General features: G+C 45.7%; 1 protein-coding gene across 3 annotated transcripts; it reads left to right on the forward strand.

Annotated features, from left to right (window-relative positions):
- Positions 1-7,398: 7,398 nt before the first annotated feature.
- On the forward strand, positions 7,399-16,416 carry acsl3b (acyl-CoA synthetase long chain family member 3b). 3 transcript variants are annotated; one of them, XM_003975559.3, is made up of 15 exons: positions 7,399-7,598; positions 8,949-9,429; positions 9,966-10,143; positions 10,225-10,334; positions 10,412-10,550; positions 11,013-11,163; positions 11,304-11,427; positions 11,881-11,952; positions 12,091-12,230; positions 12,869-13,041; positions 13,127-13,201; positions 13,287-13,478; positions 13,548-13,662; positions 13,733-13,890; positions 13,963-16,416. In XM_003975559.3, the coding sequence occupies exons 2-15, from the start codon at positions 9,079-9,081 to the stop codon at positions 14,118-14,120; spliced, it is 2,136 nt and encodes a 711-aa protein (XP_003975608.2). In that variant the 5' UTR covers positions 7,399-7,598; positions 8,949-9,078; the 3' UTR covers positions 14,121-16,416. The 3 variants fall into 3 exon arrangements, with proteins under 3 accessions (XP_003975608.2, XP_011614713.2, XP_029687046.1); XM_011616411.2 differs by having other exon boundaries at positions 11,016-11,163; XM_029831186.1 differs by lacking the exon at positions 7,399-7,598 and adding an exon at positions 7,652-8,398.
- The last annotated feature ends 3,854 nt before the right edge of the window (positions 16,417-20,270 follow it).

Raw genomic sequence — 20,270 nt, forward strand, 5'->3', positions numbered from 1 at the left:
ATTGTCTCAAGGATAATTAACCACCGTGTGTCCGGGTGTCTTTTACATTTCTATGCATTTATTTATTTTGCTTCAACTTCAACTTTTCCAATCAACTTTTTGCCGTGCGTGAGTTGGGCAAAACTCACGCAAAACTCAACCCCCCCCCCCCCCCCGTTTTTATTTTAACCTCTATTTGTTGTCTGTGTTTGCGGTGGACGCTGCAGCACCGCTGCTCACGCAGGGCCGTCGTTCATTCTTGCCTCTAATCGACAACAATAGTTCTTCTACATGAACCACAAGGCAGTGTAACACATCCGTGCAAATGCTCAATTATGGACACCACACTATTCTCTCTTTTGTATGTGTGTTTGGGAGGGGGGGTAACCTAAAGAACCACTGGCTGGTCTTGCTGATGCTGACATATTGATAAGCAGGTCATTGAAGAACACACACATTTCTATTTATATATGTATCTATAGATATCGTATTTATTACAGTCATGAAGGATTTGAATGCATGTCTCATTACACTTTTCCCTGACCTAACTGCAGACTACAGTCTCTCTTTCCTTGCAGTTTTCCACGTGACCTGATGCAGATTAATTCCTCCTTCATGCAGAAAGGGAATGAACAGAACATGTGGAAACATTATATGTCCATAAAAAGAAAAACAGGAATGGGGGAGCAGAGTGTGTGTGTGTGTGTGTGTGTGTGTGTGTGTGTGAGTGTGTGTGTGTGTGTGTGGGGTTTATCATACTGAAGTTTGGCTATCATGAAAAGGACATTGGATCTACCGTGTCAAATCAGTTAGCAGGGTGAGCTGAGTTAGAGATGCAGGGTGGTGAACAAAATGCATCAGAAATTAACAACAAAATGGGCCCGAGCAGAAAGGCAGACTGGTTGGGCCAGAGCTTTCAAGGCCTGTATGACTGGAACGAGAAAGATATTTTTAAAAAGAAGAAAAAGATAATCGCCGAAATTCACGCAGCTAACATGGAGCTAGCCTAATAGCAAAGCCGGCTTTTGTTTCTTGGGGTTTCGGGTCTGAGACTGTGGCTGATTTAGGGCAGAAAGCTCAGATTGTCCAACAGTCATCTATGCGTCCACACATTTTGATGGGTGTTGCGTCCAGTCGGGCCACGTTGGCTGCACTGGCTGGTGCAGGGACGTGCCCCAGCAGCAAAAATGGCCGTTCTTTCACTCCTGTGGAACTCTGACTTTAGCTGATAAAGAGAGCTGTGAGGCTTCCTGTTACAGGAGTGATTGGTTCCCCAACTGAAGGAGCCTCATTTGCATTATCCGCAAATAAGATTACAACAGGAAGTGGTCCGCAAAGGATTGTGTGTGATTTTTATGTGGAGAAGTGCAGGCCGCACCCTTCTTCAGGCTCTGATTGGCTGGACCAAGATGCTTCATCTGTGACTGAAGACACCTGATGGAAGCCTGATGGATATTAAGATAAACATCTCAGCAACGCTGTGTCTTTAATATAATAAATGTGCTCTGTGATTAGTTGGCCCTGGGATGTTCCTGCGACAAGGCTGCTTCAAAAGAAGTTCTGTTTCTTTTTTCTGACATGTCTGATCTTATCAAATCCACGTGACCCCGCTTTGCTTCAGCAAGGGGGTCACACTGAGCGCGCTTTACATGACAAAGAGCCGAAAGGTGAAGCCAGGTGGGTGAGAGAAAAGGAAAAGACAAGCAGAGCATTTGTTAAGCATACAGCCCAGAGGCTGGGGGGGGTCACCTCCATACTTCAGAAAATGAAGATTATGGTCCTATGATGAAGATTGTTATCTGTATTTAAGTGGCCTGTGTGTGTGTGTGTGTGTGTGTGTGTGTGTGTGTGTGTGTGTGTGTGCGCGTGCGTGTGCGCGTGTGTATGTGTTTGTATTTACCAACAGTTGGCTTCCAGATTTAATTCAAGGTTTAAATTTATTGAATGATTTGACCATTTGGCAGCCATTTTCATCAATAAACCAATTTGATTTTAATATATTTTTTACACATTTTTAAAAACATAATGTTGGGTAAAACATGTTTCCTTTAATGTTGCTTCAGAGGGGATAAATATTCTCTTTCTGGCACAATGACTGTGATATGTAACCTTAAATGTGGCCTTCAAATAAAAGATTCCATTCTTGAAAGATTTGCCAATTTATTTGCCATCATTTCTACCGTTGCTGGATTACATTAATTTGTTTATGAAAAAACTGTTATTTAGCCCAAGAATTTAATGCCTTTATACAAAATGATAAAAAATGAGGAACATTTTAAACTAACTTAATCACAGCTCCCGTTTTAAAAAATAATTATATGAATACTGAGAAAATACACAATGAATAACTAAGTTACTAGTTTACCTATCTGCATTAATTTGAGTAGTTTTGTTGAATTCAGGATTAATCGTGTGTATATTAAACCACTAGGGGGCGCCCGTCAGGGCCTGGAGCCAAATCCGTAGTCTCTGCGATCTGAGACAATTTCTGGAAATGTTATTGATTAAATTTGACGCGAGAGCTTCAAACCTCAGCAACACAACGGCCAAAAAGCAAATTGGAAATAATCTGAAATGAATCAACTGAATCAGGTGGTCGAGCTTGTTGCGTTGGTGCGTGAACGATGTTATTTGTTCTCACATATTTTTCCAAATGATGTCTTTAATTATTTCTTTGAATGCATGGTAGGGAGGGTAGATTCTGAAGGGTGCTCTGTTCCAAACGGTCCCGTGATCATCACAGTTCGATCCCAGAGGGGCAGCGCATCACACACACCAATTATTGATTATTAGGCGATATTGCGGGATTGCCTGTAACGGCGGTGAGCTGCAGCCGGAGGTGCCACACACAGACACGCACGCACAGCAGCGCATGCTGCTGCCACACACGCAAAATTCTGATTTTACGCTTAGACAGGCGCAAAAAATCCACCAGGCGCACATGACGCGCGCTAATGACAGACCATCCAGGTGACACACACCTAGTTAGCAAATCATTTTAAACGCGTGTCATCGAATGCAACTCTGGTGATCTGGTTAAGGCGTCCGACTAAGACAACTTTTTAGAGATTTACGCGCAAACATCGCAATGCGCAGGCGCAGCACGCTCGGGTACTGTCAGGTGGAGACGTGCTGACAGGTGTGTTCAGGGAGGCTCTTTGTAGGGCTCAACTCCTGAGGGAGCCATGATGGTTGACTGATTCATAAATGTGGGTCAGGCCCTGCATACCTGCACACACAGTTATGATCACAGAATCATCAATCAGTCACATGATGATAAAACAAATTGTCAACACACCCAAATATAAAAACAGGAAAGGCATTATTTAATGAAACCGACTTTTTTATGGGAATACACATGTATCACTCATGATAAAACAGCTGCATGTTGGATGTTTTGCCACCATCATTAGGTCACATTTAGCAACTGGAGGAGCAGAAAACCACAGAGACGGTTGGGAAATACAGCATTTAAAGCTAAATACAGCATTTAAAGAAGCGCAGCGGCAAAGGTGACCTTTTGAAGCCTGAGCGCTAAGGGGCGTCCTTCAGGTGTAGCACATGTCGAAATGTCAATTTGCAACTGATTGATTTATCCTGAACAGCATGAGCTATCGGGTCCGTGACAGGACCATTTTACCATCATCAGCACCTGTGGGAGGATAACAGTGAGTCCCCGCCGGGGGGCCAGGTCCTCGGGTGATCCGGGGCCCAAAACCCCAAGGGGGCCACAAACCTTCACAAAATGAAAGAAATAACTTTGGAGTAGGGGGGCCACATAGGTAGTGCTGTAAACTATTGAGACAATAGGAGGGCAGATAACCTCCTAGTGGGTTTAAATCATCTGAAGGTCTTTCGTTTGTCTTCTGAGGTCATATAACCTGCAAGAAGGTCCATTATCCATAATGTGGGTTTTTGTATGTTTTTTGTCATGTGTGCCAGAAAACATTGAAAACATTCCCTTCTTTTCAGAACGCCGTCTGGTGGCCAACCCTGGCAATACTCTAACTCGGTCCAGGTCTGCTGGATAATGTGCAAAAGATGAAAAAGCAGCTTCAAATATTTGAGATACTGTGGTGAAAAGAGGAATCTGCAGCAGTGAGGGTCGAGAAAACGAAAAAGCAAAGAGATCTGATCGATCTGTATTTCGAAATTTGATAGGCAATCGTTTCCAGATGTCCTGGATATTTAGGGTGCCAGACGCGATGATCCAAGCTCAAATAGTTTTTGCATTATCGCACTGACGTAAAGGACTTTTGGCTGCGGCGCTACGATATCGCCAATTTCTGCGGATTTGTTTATCGGCGGCAGGTTAGGCTTGATTCGCGATATGAGCGCCCTCCACTCGGTCCGGCACGAATCCCAATAACACAGGAGGCAGATGGGCTTAGGGGATTTTAATTGTGGGAAAAAAAATACACTTCAGATATCAATCATCAAATTAAATGGAGGAGTAGTGGGGTTGTGGGGCTTAAAGCGAAAGATTCCTTTGAAATCTGCCAGTTCCCAACTTTGCTGTGTTTAGCCCACCTTCCCGCCATCCCTGCAGCCGAGGGATGAGTTTGGAGCAGATCCTCTTTGATGACAGAGAAGGATCCTTTTGTTCCCTAATCCCTACACAACCCCTTCCCCCTGTCCTCTCTATAAGTCCAACTGGACATCAAGGGGCTTCCTAATCAGCCAGGGGCTCAGAACTTATTAGTTTACTTGTTTTTCTGGAAAAGACTGGATGGCGACAGCGGCGCCTTGTTGCGTTCCCTCTTGAAAAACTTTAAGGTCTTCTGGCATTTTTGGGCCTCTGAACTCGACCACGCGATTCAGGAAAGAGAACGATCACATGGCACTTGTCAGGTGGACGTCAAGGCAGCAGCCATTAGCCACTGACATGTTGCATGATGCGTTTCCTCTTTTAAGTGTCCAGAGTGTGTCCAGCAGTCATTATCAGATTGGACACACGTATTTCACAGAGATGAAAGTGCTCCCTTTTGGCTCGTAACATCTGCCTCCTCGTGTCCTGTCAAGATGACCTCTGATGCCATCGCCCGGGGAGAGCGATTATCACCACTCTGTGCGCACTCCCGCCTGTCATGTGATCACATCTGTGGGGGCCTTTGTGGCCGGGCACGTAAACGAGTTTATGATACATTAAAGGTACCAAGGTTCTTTTTTCTGTGTGTCCACTTGCATGTGCCTGTCACAGTATGTCAACATGGACATATGGCCTAAAAGGCATGGAAACGGGCCACAGATCAGTGAGATGGGATCAGCGTCCAGGGTCAAAGTGTCAACGGCAGCTTACTGGGCCTTTCTGGATTCATGATGTCACTCTTCAGATGTCAAGAAGAACACTTCCCTCTGTCCCCAACACTCACAGATAAACATTTGACATCTTTTCTGTCAAGTTGAGACAAAAGGCATTATGATGGAGGTCAGAGACCCTATTTAAGACCATGCGCATTGTTTCCCCCTAGTGCAAAGACGTAGGAATGCAACCAAAGGTAGATTCAGATATTACTTCTTACTTTAGCCTGAAAATAATCGACTTTACTTCTGAAGTAAAGCTGGGGGACTGTGTTTTTGTCTGCTGTCAGTCCAAACTAACCCTATACATTTGAAATGTGGTAATCCAAGGGAAGGTTGAGTTTCAGTAGCTTGGCCATCTGGGCGTCTGATGACTGTAAAATAATATCAGCCAGCAAACAGCCTAAAACTAGCTGCTTTCTTGTGTGGCTGTAAACTCATAATGGAGCTAAATGCAGCCCAGTCTGCACCAGTTCCAGTCATGGGACCAGACTATATTGATTTTCAACAGTAGCGGTACGACTAATCCAGACATTGCCATGCTCTATCATTGGTGTTTGTTACAAGGCTTTATCTAACTTATTCACACTATCTAATCATCAAGTGGCTGATTTGGATGGTAGAGTTGCAGGATTAGATAAATAAATAACTAGCATATTAGATAAGGAGAGCGCATGACTTTAAAACACAAATGATCAGAATGGAGAAGCCAAGGCTAAAGTAGGAAACCAAAATACAAGTAAGTAACTTTCTGTGGAGCTAAAAAAAAAAAAAAAAAAGGAAGCACATGGTGTCACTGAGGTCTTGAGATAGATTTTTGAGTCGCTTGTTTGTCTTTGTGAGAATTTTAGTCCATTCATAAGCAAGGCCTTTTACTCTGCCGTGAGAGAACAATCAGACCAATCATAAATGTCAGGCACACACTCTATTAGTTAGACGCTAATCATTTTAATTAGATAGTATGGGGAACATAACGTCAGGAAAGATGAAGCACAGGAGGTGCTGATTCATTCATTGAACCTGCTGATACTGTGACACATAACTCTTCAACCTTTCTAATATCTAAGCTTTTTTCTATATTTCCTTGTTGCTCACCAAGAGTTGAATTTTTGGGGTAAAACCAGTTATATTTTATACACTCTCTGCCGCTAGAGGGCAGCACAACGGCAGCACCATGACTGTTGAATAGGGATTACTTTAAAATCACTTTCTACGCCAGTTTAATATGATCTTAAATTAGTTATCGCGTGGTTGTGTTTTACTATTGGATGCAATAGAAAGTGTTTTATAATTTGCCGCAAAAAACGACATTCACTCAGAAGACGTGGTAACATCTTGATCTGTTGTCGTATTCTTAAGACCTAAATGGGACATGCAAATTTACTGATTTTAATTAAACATCGGTCCGATTACAAAGGTTTATTAGCCAGACTAGCTGTTCAAAATAAATCGGAAACTTATGAAGGGATTTTAATAAAGATTTTCAGGAAAAACGTTGATAATGGGACAAAGAACAGATGTTTGGTTTTTGGTGAAAAAAGCTTGGTGACTTCCAAGGTTTGAGGCCAAGTGGCTTTGATCATCAAGCAACCTACTAGTTACATTTAGTTGAGCGACCTCATCTACGAGACAACTCTTATCTCTCTTATTTTAAGTAGAACACCCTCCATTAAAGAAAAACCACTCGGATCTCCCTCCTTCCCGGGACCTTGCTCCTCTAATCGGAGTCTAACCGCTATCGGCAATCATTTCACTAAGGCTCGCTCGAACACAAGACGAACAATATCATCGAGGGTATTTCTGGACTATTAATTTTGTAAGTCGCAAGTGGGTAAATGACCTGCTTGGCGATCTGCGCTCTCCCAGTGCTTCCCAGCTATCAGTCAGTCCCCACTACCATAAATATATATATATATATACATCTCTTTTCAAAAAATAATTTTAAAAAAACCAAACACATCCGGATCACGGTTACCTGACACGCTGCAGGCAGGTCGGGTGTCGGCCGACAACCTGGCAGCGGGAGCGGCTCTAACTGTCCGCTAGTAACCCCACTGACGTCCCGGATGCCCCGTACACGCGCCACCTCCTCTCCTCCAATCACGGACCGGGAAAGGTTCTGACGTCCCTTGATCGCTTCCGGGCTGACAGAACTGTCCCGGTAACGCATAGATTTACATTTTTTTAAATTTTCTTTTTGGTATGTAGTTGCGCGATATGCCGAAATACACCGCCTTCAGGATGTCAGCGGTTTGATTAGAACGATAAAGGGACTCTGTGAGTTAAAGCAACGACTTAGCCGTAACGGCGGAAAAGCGGTAAGAAGATATCAGTTTCAGCCTGCGTGGACCCGCTGCAGATGTGGATGCGGGGAACACATTGTTAGCTCCGTGACTTAGCAACGCCCTGTAAATCACCTTCCTTGTGATTAATGCCTATAATGTGAAACGTATAGTTTGTCCTTTCGTTTGTGGGAATCGATTGATTCATGGTTACGGTACATCGCTCGTTTCACAGAAGCAGCAGCGGCTACAGTTGTTATGCTAAATGCTAAGCGTTGGCTTTGCTAGTTCATTGAGCTGGCAGCTAGCTGATCATCCCGATGCGGCTTCGCCATCGTTACCCTTTCACATAATTTCGTGTCGGGGAGTAAAAAGTGCGCCGCAGTCAAAGACGCTGGCATTGTTATGGTTACAGAGGCTTTGGCATGGTCACGCTTAAAATCCTTTCGTTATCGCATCTATAGTGTGTTGTGATCTCATCTGACGGTGATAACGATTATCTCTTGAATAGGCGCACAAAGCATACCGCTGTCGTAGTTGTTGTCTTTTAAATCAACACCACGCTGATATAATCAGCACCGAAGAAAAAATCGATTGATGTAATGCCTGTCAGATAATTCCTCAAGGTTACATCAGTGGCTGGCGGTGCTTTGACCCAGCTGTTCGATTCGGATCACCTTTTGGTTTATTTGTGACCGTGATGATGGTGCAGAAATTGTGGAAACGATTTTATTCGAATGGGGTGGCAGCGTGTGGAATTCACCGTCGTTTTCAAGAAGGTTGCTTTGGTCGTGGTTGAGCCATACCCTGCAGAGGTTACTATACCAGTTTTAATAGTAAGTGGGTGGATCTACTTGTGGTATGTGAGTTATTGCAAAACGGACTAGGCACCAATGTTTACACAATTCTAGTAATCATGATATTGGACAGCAAAAAAGATTAAATGTGTTTTCTACACATCCTATGTGTATTTAGTATCTGTTTTGAGTTTTGTTGACCTCGTCCCTCAGTGTGACATTCCTCTCTGGGATGTTAAACGCTGTTGCTACATGCAGGCATTGGCTGCAAGTTAGTGCACAGTGTGTTCATACGGAGGTATATATTTCATTGTGGACACAGATTAATTTTTAGACTGAGCTAAAATGGTCACACAGATGTGGATCATATTTCTATCCTCTCTTTTTAAGGATTGCTTGCAGCAGGGCCAGTGGATCTGAAAAAATAGTGCTGACTAAGCGCCGGCCTAAGAATAACATAGATGGGTTTACAGGCTGGATTGGTTTACCAGCTCGCATTTGCTACACTTTAATGATCTTAACTGTGCTGCAGTGTCTTCTTTTCCTGGCTCACATGTCTAATGGTCCATATTTTTCTGTGTCTTTGCAGATTTGATTTCCTTGCCACACAAAGGCACTGTCCTCCGCTTCCTGGTGTCTTAGCAACACGCTGAGATAATTAGGGATCTGTGTCGGAGTCTTGTTTGACTTTGTCTCCGTTGCTGACTTTATCCTCAAAGATGAAGTTGAAGGAGGACATAAATCCTTTGCTGCTGCAGGTTTTCCGCTCTGTGGTGTGGGTCTACTCCGTCATCACCTTTATCCCCAGGTACTTCATCTCAGGCAGCGGCAGCAACTTGGAGCGAGCTCGCCGCGTCAAGGCGCGCTCGGCCAGCGGACACCCGTCCGGGCCTTACAGGGCCATCAACAGCAAAGACGAGCTACTGGCCTGCGTGCACCCTGGGGTGGACACCTTGGATAAGATGTTTGAATATGCAGCCACATTGTTTCCCCAGAGAGACTGCCTTGGCACCAGAGAGGTGCTCAGTGAGGAAGATGAGCTCCAGCCAAATGGCAAAATCTTTAAGAAGGTGAGAGACATTCAGTTTAAAAAATACACTGGTGACAACTTTTATAAAAGTAATTGTAGCACGTGATTTTTTTTCCATTTGATTTTTATTTTATTTTTTTACATAAACATCATGCAATATTTCGCAATAAGTTTTCTCCTGCATGTTTATATACTGTTTACATTTTAATACATTTCTTATTTAAGCTATGTTCAAGGTTATCATCAGCGAGTACTCTACTCATTGAATTAGAACATGATTTGACAAATATTGGCGGGGAAGACGCCTTGTTTTAGTTTGTTTGTGTTTCATCTAATAAATGAAACTTCCTCATGAAAAGTTGCATTTCTTGCAAAGCCCAATAGGTGGCAGTAATTGACTGTTTCTCGCAAACCAACGTTCCTGTATTTCGGAACCCTGAATCGGCATGCATCCAATGAGATCCAGTTTGTTTATGATTAAGGCTGACTGGGTATACTAACTATAGCCCTATTTCTCATATTTTTTGCAATTAATAATAATCCTGAAAACGAACCATACTTTGAACTTGTGTGCAGCTCATTCTGGGAAACTACAACTGGCTTTCATACGAGGAAGCCCTTCATGCAGCAAAATGTTTTGGCAGCGGACTAGCGGCTCTGGGTCAGAAGCCTCAGTGTAACATTGCCATCTTCTGTGAGACCAGAGCAGAGTGGATCGTGGCGGCCCAAGCCTGCTTTATGTATAACTTCCCACGTGAGTAATGTTCAGACACGTACACGCTCGTGGCTGCAGTAACAAACAACTGTCAGACTTAACTGGACCTTAATTTTACAGTCGTGACCCTGTACGCCACTCTGGGACCAGCGGCCATCGCTCACGGTCTGAACGAGACCGAAGTCACACACATAATCACTAGCAAGGACCTTCTACAGGGCCGCCTCAAGGTACCCACCTGTCCTGATGGTATTTGTCTGAAGCACACTGTGATATTTCAAGGATTTCCCTCTTTTTTACATCCCAGGCCATCCTGTGCGACATTCCAAGGCTGCAGCATATCATTGTCGTGGACAGTAAACGCACAAGCTGGACAGACATGCCCAGAGGCATTCTGATCTACAACATGGACACGGTGAAGGAGTTGGGATCCAAGCCCGACAACAGTGAGTGAGCGTTATTAAAGAGGTTTTCATTTAGCGGTGGAAATGAAAACGCTCCACGTGGAGGCTTAATACAGAGCTGAAGCAATATTAGAGTGATGCGCTTTGAATAATAGAGTGACAAACGGGTCAAATTAACTGCGCACCAGTAACCATTATTATAATTACATGATTGGGTTTGGAAATACAAGTGACTGTAATTATACTCTGACAAAACAACCCAAGGAAAATGTGTGAAAAGTCTATAGAATCTATAATATAGCATTTTCCTTTATATTCCCAGAGGAATATTTTATTTTCTAAATCCATTTAAAGCATTCTGACTTGTTTGATTAAGGGTTCATCCATCCTGTTTGCACACAGAAATCAACCTTTCTTCATAATTACTTTATTATTACTGCAAATATTGTGTGTTGGTTTGGGATCCATTTCCTGTGTAACGATCAGCACTCTGTTCATCTACAGTAGCAGTGGACCGCAGACAGCCCGAGCCCTCAGACATCGCCGTCATCATGTACACCAGCGGCTCCACTGGCATCCCCAAGGGTGTCATAATCTCCCATGGCAACATCATTGCTGGGATTACCGGCATGGCCGAGCGAATTCCAAACCTCAAGTATGCCAACCCCCGACTTTAACATTGTTTCACCATGCTTCCACCTTGACCATTTGAGCTCATTTCCTCATTCCACACCTCAACTGTTATCTCCCGATTGTGGAAACAATCCTGCTCTTGTTTCATCTCTGTCCCTGCAGTGAAACAGACACCTACATCGGCTACCTGCCGTTGGCCCACGTCCTGGAGCTCAGTGCCGAGCTGGTGTGCATCTCACACGGCTGTCGCATCGGCTACTCGTCCCCTCAGACCTTAGCAGATCAGGTTCTTGCACCTTTTCTCTCCTACAAAGAGCATCAGGAATATTATGTTAGAACTGCTTTTGGCTTTCAAATTTTGATGAAATCATCCTTGAAGACCTTTGTTTTTTGAGAATAAAACAGATGCTTTGTGATAGAAATGTGTTGCCATGGTGATATATCTCCTCACTGCACAGTTCCTCTGTGTAAAGTATAAACGAAGACGAGACGCAAACACATTAATTAGTTTTTACACCTGCCACGATCCCACAATTCATGTCACAATCCTTTTATTTTAATACCATTTTAATAACACAAATGATGCCTTTAAGCACCAACTAGACCTCGATCGTATTTAATTTAGTTTTTATTCTCCACACCGTTCACAGTGTTAACCTCTGAAAACTTCATGGGTTCACTTTTAAAGCTCTCTACCTGTTTATTTTATTGACTGACTGTTTGTTTCCTTCATTTTCAGTCCACCAAGATAAAAAAAGGCAGTAAAGGCGACACCAGTGTGCTGAAACCTACTCTGATGGCGGCTGTACCAGTATGTGTGATAGTACATTCATCTGTTCCTTAAAATGTTTGATTCAAAAGCACTTTATTCAGCATACCCTTCACAACTCAGCTAATTCCCAGAATGTAACTGTAAAATATTGAGCCTGGTAAACTCTCTGTCCCGCAGGAGATCATGGATCGCATCTACAAGAACGTGATGACCAAAGTGGAAGAGATGAGCAAATTCCAGAAGACTCTCTTCGTGCTGGCTTACAACTACAAGATGGAGCAGATCTCCAAGGGCTACAGCACGCCGCTCTGTGACAGGTAACGGCCATGTGCAACCCCTGAGTGCTGGTCCCACGGTGCTCAACAAACATTAACCTTGGTTCCTGGTTAATGGTTAGTTTGTGTTAATACGTGTAAGAACTTCAATCAATCAGTCAATCAATCTTTATTTATATAGCGTCTTATACAATCAAAATTGTTTCAAGGAAAAACTCCCCTTTAACAGGAAGAAACCTTGAGCAGGACCAGGCTCATGTAGGGGGGACCCTCCTGCTGATGGCCGGCTGGGTAAAGAGAGAGGAGAAGGGGGAGGACAGGTAGAGGATAGGTAGGAGAGGAGAGGAGAGGGGGAGAGGAGAGGAGAGGAGAAGTAGAGTGAAGGGGAGGTAGAGGAGAGGAGGAGGAGGGAAAAGAGGAGAGGAAAGGAGAGGGAGAGGAAAAGGAGAAGGAGAGGAGAGGAGAGGCACAGAGCACAGAAACACACACAAAAAATATGATGTACAATCACTTCAGCGGGGCCGGAGGTCATTAAGCAGCTCCGAGGGCAGCGATACCTGTAAATAAATGGGGGGGGGGGAGAAGCAGAAAAACTACACAAGAATCAGCATAACTAGTCTTAAAGAGTCTTTCTCTTAACACATGTAAGTCACTGTACAACGCTGCTCTACCCCCTCTAGCCTGGTCTTCAAACGGGTGCGTGCGCTCCTGGGAGGGAACACGCGAATACTGCTCTCCGGCGGCGCTCCCCTTTCGCCCGCCACGCAGCGCTTCATGAACGTGTGCCTGTGCTGCCCGGTGGGCCAGGGCTACGGCCTGACGGAGACCTGCGGGGCCGGCACCATCAGCGAGAGTAAGAGGGTAGACTTATTCAAGAACGAACATGATTGGTAGATGTTGGCAGGTCTGACTGGGTGGGGGGACGGTGTGTGTTTCAGTCTGGGATTACAGCACAGGACGTGTCGGCGCTCCTCTGGTTTGTTCGGAGATCAAATTAAAGGACTGGGAGGAAGGTGAGAGGCCAGTGGCGACAACAGAGAAGCCCAATGGACCAGCTGGTGCGGTTGTTCTGATTCGGGTGGTGCCCTTGTGTTTTAGGTGGTTACTACTGCACAGACAAGCCCAACCCCCGAGGAGAGATCCTCATCGGCGGCCCCAACGTAACCATGGGCTACTACAAAACCACAAACAAAATCTGCAACGACTTTTTCGTGGACGAGGGAGGACAGCGGTGGTTCTGCACCGGCGACATCGGCGAGTTTCACTCCGACGGCTGCCTCAAGATCATCGGTAAGGAGGCGACGAAGCGCCGCAGCGTTCGCTCCCTGCTTTGATGTTAACGCGCGTTCTGTTATAAAGACCGCAAAAAGGACCTGGTGAAGCTGCAGGCCGGCGAGTACGTGTCTCTGGGGAAGGTAGAGGCTGTCTTGAAGAACTGCTCCCTCATTGACAACATCTGTGCCTACGCAAACAGGTAAAGCGACTACACTTAAACTCGTTTTGAGCTTTAATGTCTGTAACCATGGGAACCGCGTGCCTCACAGCGACCAGTCGTACGTGATCAGCTTCGTGGTGCCCAACCAGAAGCAACTGATGACCTTGGCGAAGCAAATGGAGGTAAAGGGCACCTGGGAGGAACTCTGCAACAGCTCCCAGATGGAGAAAGAGGTCCTTCGCATCATCACCGAGGCAGCTATCGCAGGTAGGACTTTTGGACTTCTCTCACCGCCGCGCCGCGCCCGTCGCGCTGACCTTTCCCTTCCGCTCTTCCCAGCAAAACTGGAGCGATTTGAAATCCCCAAGAAGATCCGTCTGAGCGCCGAGCCCTGGACCCCGGAGACCGGCCTGGTCACCGACGCTTTCAAACTCAAGCGCAAAGAGCTGAAATCGCACTACCAGGAAGATATTGAGAGGATGTACGGAGGCAAATAACAGCCAGAGACAGCGAAGGCAACACGACAAACATACAGTATGTACTTGAACACGGAGGAGCAGCTGCGACGGTAGAAGTCCGCAGTTGAGCTCGTACACATCAGATCCAAACACACTCGCAGTACAAACACCTCACCCACACACACACACACACACACACACTCCGCTGCTTTCCGGGTTTGATCAAAAAAGGGTTCAAGCGCATGAAGGTCATCCCTCCAACATCCGAACCAGGCAAGGCTCTCAGTGATGTCACGGAAGTCGCCGCTCGCTTTGGGAGGATTTGTGCTGAAGGATGCGCACGGAAACATAAACACATCCGGTATTTGGATCAGTTTTTGGATGAGTCGACACGGACTGGAAGCAGGGATCTATTTTGTTTCTGATCTGGGGTTTTTTTCCCCTTCCGTGTTTGTTTTTTTTTTTTTTATACTCGTGTGAGAATCAGCAGTGAAGCGATTGGACATTAATACATTTTCTTTACATTTAATGGTTAAATGCTTTGATGGTCCTTAAACTCCCATTTTTTTTATTTTTGTACACCGGCTATATTTTGATGTGAGTTTTTTGTGTGTGTGTTTTTAGCTTTCCTTGTTCTATTTGCGTGTGCTCCAAAGCATGAGTGTGTTTACGTGAAACACTCCGCCCTCTGAGCACTTATGTTCTTTGCTTTTGCAGCCTGATCAAAAATCTCCAGTTGTTTTGTCTATGTATTATCACTCCTCTTTTCACTCCTGTTGTTATTTTTCCCACGTTCTTACAGTTCCTGAATGCCTCTGAATCACTCTTTTTGTTTTGTTTTCCTTTTTGGAGGGTGTTAACACGGTGCGGCCCTGCTCTATTCATTCCTCCAGACCACTCCACTCGACCAGCGCACAAAATTAACTTTGCCAAGGGAACTTGAAAAACAATTAGCCTATTCCAGTTAATTTGAGGTGCGTTTTTACAGTTTATCCCTTAGTGTTTAGATCTAGATTCCTTTTTTTTTTTTTACTTACGAGTATGAAAATCAAGATGAATGTGCAATATTTATACGCAGGTTTTAAAGTATGTAGAAAGTTCGCTTGCCCAAAAACAGCGGCCCCTCTCTTGCCTAAGAAGGCTCAGTTACTGTCCACACCAGACAGTAGGAACAGAAGCATAGGATCGATGAAGAGGATGGTAGAGAGACACTGACAGAGAAGTCTATTTGTAGCCCTTTGGAACGTGCTGTGCTGTAAATGTAATGTTCTGTAATGAGACTGTAAAGTGGAATTCTAATATTTGGCATTTTAAATGTGCATGACGAAAAGGCGTGTGGACTGTACCAAAGCACTTGAACGTATGTTTGAGCGAGCAAAAGGTGCACTCTAGTCAGAGGATCGAAGGAGCTGAATAGTGAGGATTTAATATTAGACCTACAGGCCTCCTTTTATCAGTATGTGCAATGTATATTATAGATAAGAGTTTTTACGGAGCTTCTGATTGCGACAACTGCAGATTATGACAGATGAACTCTTGCATAAACGTGTTGGGCCGATGTAGGATTTCAGATGGGCGCTAATCCCCGATGGCAGCAGAACCAGCGAAACCTTTCCTTGGATCACTCTCTCTTTGCTCCCCCAGACAGGCAGACGATGAAAGGGTCAGTAATTGTCCCGACGCCGCCTTCTTGAGAACTCGCTTTGCTTTCAGTGAGGTACGAGCCGGCGCCGTGCTCGCTGCTCTCTCCTAGCTAGGTGCAGGAAGGTTTTAGCCTGTAGTGCTGACGGGGGAGGGGGTTAACCTTCCTCTCTGTCTTTTTTGAAATAACACATCTCCTGACATTTCATCAGAACGTCAGTGGCTTACTGTGCTGTATGCTGCTTCTCCTCTGCCTGGCCAGAGACAGGTAGTTGCCTTCTAACACACATGAGTCCTTTGGGAGACTCCAGAATGTGAAGCGCTCCCCGCGCTTTAATGCTAACGCGCGTATCCTTTATACGTCTATTTGTACATTTTACAGACAGACAGACGGCGGGTGGGACAGCGGTGAATTTGACCACTCCTGTCATTTCTACTTGCATTGTAAATATATTTGTTTTTTTTGATGGGGGGGAGGGGTCTCTGATCAAATTTCCTTCACTCTATTGCGAATAATAATACAAATGTAAAGTCCCTTGTTACCATATTTAACGACCTTAGTTTGTTACTGACCGGTTTTTGGGGTCTCCTTGCTTTGTGTGGTTATGAACCCGTCAGGTTGGGCTATTACAAGTGTCTCTGTCCTTTTTATTTATTTGTGATTTGGCCTTGAGGAACTACATAATGAAATAAATTAAAAAAAAAAACAAAGCAGGTTTTTGTCATTTAAAGGTCTTTTTGTGTTTGGATCCCGGGCGCAGCCTGTCCGTCTGTGATATGTGACTGATACATCAGCAGCACGATTACAATCGCCCTGTACGCAGAGTTTCTATGGCAACCAAGGTCCCCGTGTGCATGTGAGTGTGTGTACTTGAATGCATATGAACGACCATGTGGCACGCAGATGCAAATGGAACACACAGTTCTAACCTCCGGTAAACAACAGGATTGGCTTTATTTTAATTTTTTTCAGCTCCAAACAAACGGCGGAGACCTACTCAGGCGCTTGCTCGCCCTCCCGCTCGCTCACTCTGCATCCGCCTAATGCCGTCTGAACAAAGACGCCGAACCCCTCGTTGCAGAATTAACGGGTGGTTTGCTTTTGATTGGTCTTTGAGATAGTTTTGGTTGATTCGCTTTGATCTTCCAGTTCAGATGGATCATTCCCATATGAAAATGACATTCAGAGACCTTTAGACGGATAGATGCTGCACAAAAGTCCTTTCCATTAGCTGTACAGACGGCTGGTGTTTTCGTGTACAGTAGCCGTGTCAGACCAGTGGGAGTTCAGTGATCGCTCCTCTAACCCCTCCTCTCCTCTCTTATTCCCTCCATCCCACCCGATGGGACCAGAGAGTGCGTCAGAAGCATAATGCTGCCTTCATTAACCCACCATTTCTAAGCACACACACACACACACTAAGACAATAACAACGAAGCAGAAAGCTGAAGGACATTTCCTTCCTTGCATGAATTCTCCTTTCTTGGCACCTTTATTTTCATTCTTTCTCACTCTGTCTCTCCCTTCCTGTCTATGAGTCAGGAGTGCGGAAAAAACCCTGTGTGCGTGCGTGTGTGTGTGTCCGCGCGTCCTATGCGCACGCTCCACCGTGGGCCAGTGAGCCATTCTGGAGTTTGCCCAAGGATGAGCAGAGCGGGAGCTCATAACTCTGGAGCTGTGGGCGGTGGCTGGAGGAAACTGCGGGCGGCTGCATGCGATTGCAGAAGATGGCGGCACGGCGGGGAGGGAAGATTGGAGTGGTGGTGACGGCTGTTGCACCTCGGGTCAAAACCCTTCCAGATCTCTCATTTAAACATGCAGGACCCAAAACAGACATCAATAAATAAATGTTTCTCAGTGCAGTTTTCAACCGCTGCTGGTGTTTCTGCATCCAAAATGGTGCAGATGTGGCGCACGTGCAAAATGGTGCACGTTCCTGCAGATGTTGGGGAGTCTTGAGTCAAGCGGAGGCCGGAGGGTGGGAGTTTGGGCATAGAGGTGAGTGGCGGTAACGGTTGGAGGAGCGAGGAGGTGGGGTGGAGGGAGCCGATACGTCTCGGCGATGACTCACCGGGGTTGTCTATTTATAGCAACAGAAGGGAGGGAGGGGATGGGAGGGGTCCGGGAGGACAGCGTCACTGCACCGCCGCCAGGGAGTGTCGAAGGGAGGTGAGCGCAGAGATGAAAGTTGGAAATTAGGGTGGGGGGTGGGCATTAATTAACGGCAACATAATGGGAAGATGTAAAGAGGGTGAACCCTGGAGATGAGAAGAGAACGAGACCGAGGCGAAGCAGGATGTGTTCACAAACTGGTGAAAAACGAATGGGACAGGGGCGCCGAGCGCCTCTCCACACGCCGGGCGTGTAGGCGAGCTGACCATAATCCTCACACGCCCAAAACCAGCATGTGTGAGGCTTCCGGAGAGGCTTTAATGAACATACAGAGTGACCCAGTTGCCTGGAAACTGTACATACATGTGTAGCTTCAGATGTTTGCATGTCAAAAGGATGAAAAGGCCAGTTAGGGGGGGCAAAAGTGGGTCGACCCCGAGGGCCGGTGACTTCTCGTGTCACCTTGGTGCATCGTGGCGCTTTTTGAATGATGATATCGGTGATTGGGTCTGGGTTCCATATAGCTTTAGCCAAATATATATAGCCAAATTAGAGTTTTTCTATCCGTCTGTCTGGTTGGCATGCTGGTCCTGTCCTCACACTGGCAGGACTTCTTCCTCAAAAACACACCCTGCCTCTTCCTCTGGTGACGTCATCCGGTGAGTCACCCTGCATCTCTCACCATAGAGACGTCCAATGTGCGCACATGCGCGCGCACAAACACAGGCAGATACACACAAGGGCTATGGATTTTCCAGCGAGGGAGATGACAATAATGGGGTGGGACTGTTGTTGAGACTCGATGAGGGAGAACTGCCGGCGCTGACTCGAACTGCCACACAAATGGAGAAAAGTAGCAGGAAAAGTGATTCCGGGCGGCAAATCCTAAAGATCAAACAACTCTTCGGCTCTCGGGGGGGTGGGGGTGGACATCTTTATTATGCATCGGATCGAATAAACACACAAGGTGTCCAAGTGAAGCAGCAGCTTCTGCATACAAGTCCATGTCTGTTCCATCAAGGAAAGAGAGGAAAAACAACGGAGCAAAGTGAGCTTAATTATGACGGATGCACAACATGTTCTACAATAAAACCATTATTTACTGAAAATGGCTGCAAGGTAAAACTGGTTTATCTGCACCCGAACAGGTAATAAGAGTTACACTGCCATAATGTACCAACAGACTTCATTTATTTACACTGAAGATGGAGTGAATCAGTTTAATACACATGGTTTTCCCTCATGTTACAGCCAGGCATGTGTTGCGCAGTCTGAATACAGACGGTCATTGGGGAGCTTGTTTTGCTTTTCCAGTAGGTGGATTCTGGACAGGGACGTGCAGCCTGGCTCCCCCCCACCCTTCCACCCACCCCACGGAAACCAAGGTTTTTATGCTAAGCTACAACGCTTCCGGCTCCAGCATTCACTGTGAAGCCTGCTGATCTTTGTTGGTGCCCTGGTACGTCTCAGGAGGAGAAGACGCGGTCTCGGCTGGTGGCTCATTAATACAGACATTGACAACTCTCCCACATGCTGTGGGTCTTCTGCTCTGGCGCTACAGAGACGTGCCCTTTTAAAAAAAAGGCTTGCGTATATTCTCTGTCTTCAACTCTCTTCCTACTCCTCCCTCAGTCCTCCTATCTTCTCTCCAGGATGGTGCATTCATTTCCCCTACTGTCCTAATGACTCAGACTCTGAAACGCCACCCGCTCCTCCCTCAAACCACTTGCCTCCCAAAGACAAGCACGAAGCTTTTGTACCGCAGTAATTGGCGTGACACGAGAGAGGAGCCAGACATAGGAATGTCATGAATCAGAGCAGGGACCATATTGCACCATTAGGAGCAGAAAAGAAGAGGATGGGAACAAGGTGGATGAGAGGCTGGGAGGCGGCGTCGCCATGGAGACATCGGTTGAAAAGGTGTGCCGTTCTCTCCCTGCTTCATGATGTGGGGGTGTTGAGATGAAGGTGAGCAGAGAAAGAAGGACTTTATCATAATTCCAGCCCATTCAAAATGTGTTTTCTTTGTTTCCTGAAACCAGCATTTTGAGCGCGCTCACCTTGGATCCTGGTTGAGTCACGGCGGGGTCCTTGAGGTAATAAACCACCATATCAAGTGTGCGAACACGAACAAAAGCTGCAACTCTTACGCTTGACTGGATACGCAGAAGATATTATACAATCGCCAAGGCAACAAAAACATCAAGAAGATGACGGCAGAAAGAAATGGGATTTGACAGTGGCCAAAACTGAATGTCGAGCTCTGTCAGTGGCGCATTTCTTCTGTTCATCAACATCAGCATCAATAAATGAACCCCTGAAATAAAATAAGAGCGCTGAGGGGGCAGAGGGAGAGAAATGCGTCCTAAACCTCTGAGGACCTGCAGAGAACCGCTGCAGGATGTCGGCCTTGTTCCAGGGAATTCAATAGAAAG

The sequence above is a fragment of the Takifugu rubripes genome, chromosome 22 (assembly GCF_901000725.2).
Source record: "Takifugu rubripes chromosome 22, fTakRub1.2, whole genome shotgun sequence".
NCBI classification, from domain to species: Eukaryota; Metazoa; Chordata; class Actinopteri; order Tetraodontiformes; family Tetraodontidae; genus Takifugu; species Takifugu rubripes.